The sequence below is a fragment of the Miscanthus floridulus genome, chromosome 18, assembly GCF_019320115.1.
Source record: "Miscanthus floridulus cultivar M001 chromosome 18, ASM1932011v1, whole genome shotgun sequence".
NCBI classification, from domain to species: domain Eukaryota; kingdom Viridiplantae; phylum Streptophyta; class Magnoliopsida; order Poales; family Poaceae; genus Miscanthus; species Miscanthus floridulus.
The window spans coordinates 104148676-104154239 of record NC_089597.1 but is presented as its reverse complement, the minus strand read 5'-3'; the positions used below and the strand labels follow the sequence as shown (position 1 = coordinate 104154239).

The window sequence follows — 5564 nt, the reverse complement described above, 5'->3', positions numbered from 1 at the left end:
TCTGGATGGCCCTTTGGTAGGTCGCCTCGGTGTTCTTGAGTTTGAAGGACATGGTGGTATAGCAGTATGCGCTAAAAGGCGTAATGAACGACATCTTGATCTGGTCTTCTTCCTTGAGGGAGATCTGGTGATAGCCGGAGTAACAGTGGAGGAAGGAGAGCAGTTCGTAGCTGGCGGGGTAGTTTACAACATCATCTATCCAAGGCAGACCAAAGGGGTCTTTAGGGTAGTGTTTGTTAAGATCATTGTAATCAACACATATTCTCCATTCTTTATTTTTTTTTAACGAGAACAGGGTTTGCTAACTACTCAGGATGATACACTTCTTTTATGAATCTGGTAGCTAGGAGCTGTTTTATTTCTACCCTAAAAGCCTCCTTCTTGTCTAGCATGAATCATCAGAGTTTTTGCTTGATTAGTTTGGTGGTCAGTGAGACATTCAAGGAGTGCTCGATCTTCTCCTGTGGTACCCCCAGCATGTTTGTAGGTTTCCAAGCAAACACATCAGCATTGCCACATAGGAAGGAGACGAGCGTGCTTTCCTATTTGGGGTTGAGGTGAGCCCCAATCTTCATGGTCTTGGAGGGGTCGTCGAGGCTGAGGCCAACCTCCTTAGTTTCCTTGGATTTGGTGGAGGCGCGAGGAGGCTCCAGCGATGGGATCTCTAGGTCGTCGGTGAGCATCACCTTGGTGTCGGTGACCACATTGGCCATCTGGATGGAGAGTTCGATGGCTTCGGTGAGGGTGAGACATTCTATCTCGCAAGCGTAGGCGATTGAGAGGTTGCCCCATAGGGCCAGGTCTCCTGTAGGCGAAGGCATCTTTAGCACCAAGTAGGCATAGTGTGGTATGGCCATGAACTTGGCTTGAGCTGACCGACCAAGTATGGCGTGGTAGGTGGTGTTGAAGTCGACGATGTAGAAGTTGATGTGCTCGACGTGGTAGTTGCTGGCCATGCTGAACTGTATTGGGAGGGTGATCTCTCCAAGCGGTTTGGATGCCCTACCAGGTACCACACCCCAAAAGGAGTCAGAGGGTGTGAGATCTGTTATCCTGAGGCCCAGTTCCTTTAGGGCTCCAGCGAAGAGGAGGTTTAGAGCACTCCCACCGTCGACGAGCACTTTTCTATAAAGCACTTTCTGGATGGTTGCATCAGGGACCACTAGTCGGCCCTGCTTAAGGTGATGGGGACCTCGGACTAGGGGCAATAGCTGGGGTTGACGGTGGCTTCTTCGATGTTGATGGTGAGCACTCATCGGGTGGTGAGCTTCCATTCTCTTCTACTCTCGACGGTGGTGAGACCCCCAAACATGGTGGCGACCACCTTGTCGTGATCCTGGAAGGCATTATTGTTGCCCCTAGGTGGTCGACAGCCTCTAGCGTTGTAGTTGTTGACGTCATCTAGCTTTTTAGCCTAGAATTCCATAGCCAAGCTGAGGCAGTCCTTCATCTTATGCTTGGCATTTTTGTGGAGGGGGCATGGGCCCTTGAGGATCTTCTTGTACTGCTTGTCATAGTTGGACTTGGCTCGAGATTTTTCGATGGCGGCGACGATGTGGTTTCATCGGTGGTGGTGATATTGATCGGACTTGGATCCTTCTGGCCGATCACGGCCACTATCCTGATGGTGACTGCGTTCGTCATAGTGGCGGTCGCTGTGGCGCCGATCGTTAGGGCGATCGTCGTTGCGGTGAGTTGGGCGATGAGTGCCCACATCCTTGTTGAAGCACACTTCGGCTTCTTCGGCATCGGCGTACTGGTTGGTGGTCGTAATCATCTCGTCAATCCCTGTTGGCGGCTTGCAGTTGAACTTGGAGCGGAGGTCACGGTGATGGAGTCCTCGGACGAAGGTGGTGATGACCTCAGCTTCCGTGATGTTAGGAATAGAGTTCCTCATCTTGAAAAAGCATCTTATGTAGCTACGAAGGAGCTCGGACGGCTTCTGGTAGATGCAGTTTAGATCATGCTTGGTGCCTGGCTGAGTACACATAGCCATGTAATTGTCAGTGAAGACTTTCTTCAGTCCTTCCTAGGATCCGATGGAGTCTGGGGCAAGGCTTGTGAACCAGTTCATGGCGGATGGTGTGAGCATGATAGGAAGATAGTTCGCCATGACACTAGTATCTCCTCTAGCGGCATGCATAGCAGTGGTGTAAGCTTGTAACCACTGTGTGGGGTTCATGCTTCCCTGGTATGGCTTGACCATAGTGATTTTGAAACCACGGGGCCACTAGAGTGTTTGAAGTGCCCTTGTGAATGCTAGGGGCCCTTCAGGGTTGTCGGCACCGTGATCTACAGCATTGCCAGCATTGAGTGGCTCGAGAGCTAAGTCCGGTTTATCAAACTCCTGCTCATACTATTGATGGTGATGTACTTCTTCTTCATGGCGACTGATTATTGATACGTCATTGTGCATCTCAGAGATTGTTGAGATGCACTTGGATGTCCTGGTTGACCTTCTAGTCATGTTGGCGTGGGTGTTCGATGTGGTTGCCCCTAGCTCCCCCTGGAGGGGTTGTCTATGGTCATGGTGCTGGTCGGTGAAACGACTTGGGTGGCGATCAGATTTTGGCATGGCTGATCAGCGAATTGAGCTTGTGGAGTATGAAGGCCTCTGATCCTAGTGGATCTCATTGACCTAGCAGTACACCGCTTTAAGCATGGCGGTGACTTTTGCGACCTTCGGTGTCTGCGGGAGCCTAGCGAGCTCGTTGGTGGCCACAACCAAGTTGGCGCTTGGGGTCTTGTAGACATCATGTCCATCAACATGGACAAATTCATCATCGAGGTTGTGGTGGAGTTGGCGTGGCCTTCCTTGCGAGTCAAGCTGAGCCTTGGCCATCGCAAGGGCAGCCTCGTTTTCTCAGCGCTGCTCACGGTTGATGTTCCTATTGACGCGAGTGGCGCCTTCCTCCATGGTTTCCCTATTCCAAGAGGGGCTATCGACGCTGACGTTGAAGATTGTGCCTCCATGGAAGGGTGGTAAAGGAGGTTGTATGGTGGTGGTTTCAGCGACGGTCTCCATAAAGCCCTGGGACTCAAAGTCTAGATTCTCCTCCAGGATGCTTTGGAGGGATGCTCCGGGGCATCGGGCGACATGCGGCATGTTGATGGCTTGTGTTGGTCGCTGGCAAAGACACCTATTGGCACTAGCTGCCAGCCGAATGCTGCCTTTGCCAGCATGTCGGCCGCCTCATTGAGATGCCTTAGGATGTGGTTGAGCTCGAGACTGTTGAACTTGTCCTCTAGCTGGTGGACTTCTTGGTAGTATGCAGCCATCTTGGCGTCGTGGTAGCTTGATTCCTTCATGACTTGGTCAACGACTAGCTGGGAGTCCCCCCGAACATGGAGGCATCGGATGCCCAACTCAATGGCGATGTGTAGGCCATTGATGAGTGCTTCATATTCAACTACATTGTTGGAGGAGGGAAAATGGAGGTGAACCATGTACCTCATGCGTACCCCAAGAGGTGACATGAAGACTAGCCCTACGCCGGTGCCCTTCTTCATCAGTGACCCATCGAAGTACATCATCTAGTACTCTTGGTCGATGATCGTTGGTGGCGTTTGGACCTCAGTCCATTCTGACATGAAATCAGCCAATACCTAGGATTTGATGGACGTCCAGGAGGCATACGCAATGCCCTAACCCATCAACTCGAGTGCCCACTTCATGATTCTTCCCGTGGCATCCTGGTTTTGGATGACCTCACTGAGGGGGAAGGACATCACAACTGTCACTAGATGTGACTCGAAGTAGTGGCATAGCTTCCTCTTGGTGATGAGGACGGCGTATAGGAGTTTCTGGATTTGGGGATATCGGTTCTTAGAGTCGGATAGGACCTCGCTAATGAAGTACATAGGGCGCTGTACTTTGAGGGCATGCCCCTCTTCCTCTCGCTCCACTACTAGGGCGCTGTACTTTGAGGGCATGCCCCTCTTCCTCTCGCTCCACTACTAGGGCGCTGACCACCTGTGTGGTGGCCATGACGTAGAGCAGAAGGGGTTCTCCATCGGTAGGAGGAACCAGGATCGGAGCCTTCGTTAGAAGCTACTTGAGCATGTCAAGTGCCTCTTAGGCCTCGGAAGTCCATTTGAAGTGGTCGGCCTTCTTTAGAAGTCTATAAAGGGGGAGACCTCGTTCGCCGAGGCACAAGATGAAGTGGCTAAGTGCGGCAAGGCACCCTATAACTCATTGTACCCCCTTCATATTCTAAATCAGGCCCATCCTTGTAATGGCTGAGATCTTCTCCGGGTTGGCTTTGATGCCATGCTCAGAGACGATGAAACCAAGCAGCATGCCCCTCGAGACCCCAAAAACACACTTCTTGGGTTTGAGTTTGATGTCGTTTGCTCAGAGTTTTGCAAAGGTCTACTCAAGATCGGCTATGAGGTGGTCAACCCATTTGGACTTGACTATGATGTCATCAATGTAGGCCTCAATGGTCTGCCCGATGAGGTCCCTAAAACACTTGAGCATACAACGCTGGTATGTAGCCCTAGTGTTCTTCAGACCGAATGGCATTGTGATGTAGCAGAATGATCCGAAGGGGGTGATGAAAGATGTCATGAGCTGGTCAGATTCTTTCATCATGATTTGATGGTACGCGGAGTACGCATCAAGGAAGCAGAGGGTTTCACACCCTGAGGTAGAGTCGACTATTTGGTCTATGCGCGGCAAAGGAAACGAATCCTTTGGGCACACCTTGTTGAGACCTGTGTAGTCAACACACATCCCCCATTTCCCACTTTTCTTTCATACAAGAACGGAGTTGGCTAACCACTCTAGGTGGTACACTACCTTGATGAATCTGGCTGCCAAAAGCTTTGCAATTTCCTCACCGATGGTACTGCGTTTCCCCTCGTCGAAGCGACGTAGGCGCTGTTTCATCGGCTTGGAGCTTAGGCGGATCTTCAAGGCATGCTCGGTGAGTTCCCTCGAAATGCCTACCATGTCTGAGGGTTTCCACGCAAAGATGTCTTTGTTGGCATGGAGGAAGTCAACGAGTGCGCTTTCCTATTTAGAGGAAAGTGCGGTGCCAATGCGCATCACCTTGCCCTCGGGGCTGCTAGGATCTATGAGGACCTCTTTGGAGCCCTCCGCTGGCTCAAAAGACCTAGTCGGCTTCTTAGGGTTGGGTGCTTCTTCGGTGACCTCTTTCCTGATGGCCACGAGCTCTCCAAAGGTGATGATTGCTGCGGCATGATCGCAACACTCGACCTCGCACTCGTAGGCACGCTGGAAGGAGGTGCCGATGGTGATGACCCTGTCAAGGCCTAGCATCTTAAGCTTGAGGTAGGTGTAGTTGGGAACGGCCATGAACTTTGCATAGAATGGTCATCCCAGGATGGCGTGGTAAGTTCCGTGGAACCCCAACACTTTGAAGGTGAGGGTCTCTATCTTGTAGTTGGACGGACCCCCAAAGGTGACGGGCAAATCAATCCGCCCAAGCGGCATGGCCTGCTTTCTAGGCACAATGCATTGAAAAGGCACTCCGGTCGGCCAAATGCGCGCTCGGTTGATGCCCATAGCATCAAGCGTCTCAGCATACATGATGTTGAGC

The 5564-nt window shown here is 51.6% G+C and overlaps 2 protein-coding genes across 2 annotated transcripts; both read right to left on the bottom strand.

The window, feature by feature from the left end:
- Window positions 1–542: 542 nt before the first annotated feature.
- Window positions 543–956, bottom strand: LOC136524308 (uncharacterized). The gene has a single exon (XM_066517727.1). The coding sequence runs from the start codon at window positions 954–956 to the stop codon at window positions 543–545; it is 414 nt and encodes a 137-aa protein (XP_066373824.1).
- A 4061-nt stretch (window positions 957–5017) lies between these two features.
- On the bottom strand, window positions 5018–5320 carry LOC136524307 (uncharacterized). Its single transcript, XM_066517726.1, has one exon. The coding sequence runs from the start codon at window positions 5318–5320 to the stop codon at window positions 5018–5020; it is 303 nt and encodes a 100-aa protein (XP_066373823.1).
- Window positions 5321–5564: the final 244 nt, after the last annotated feature.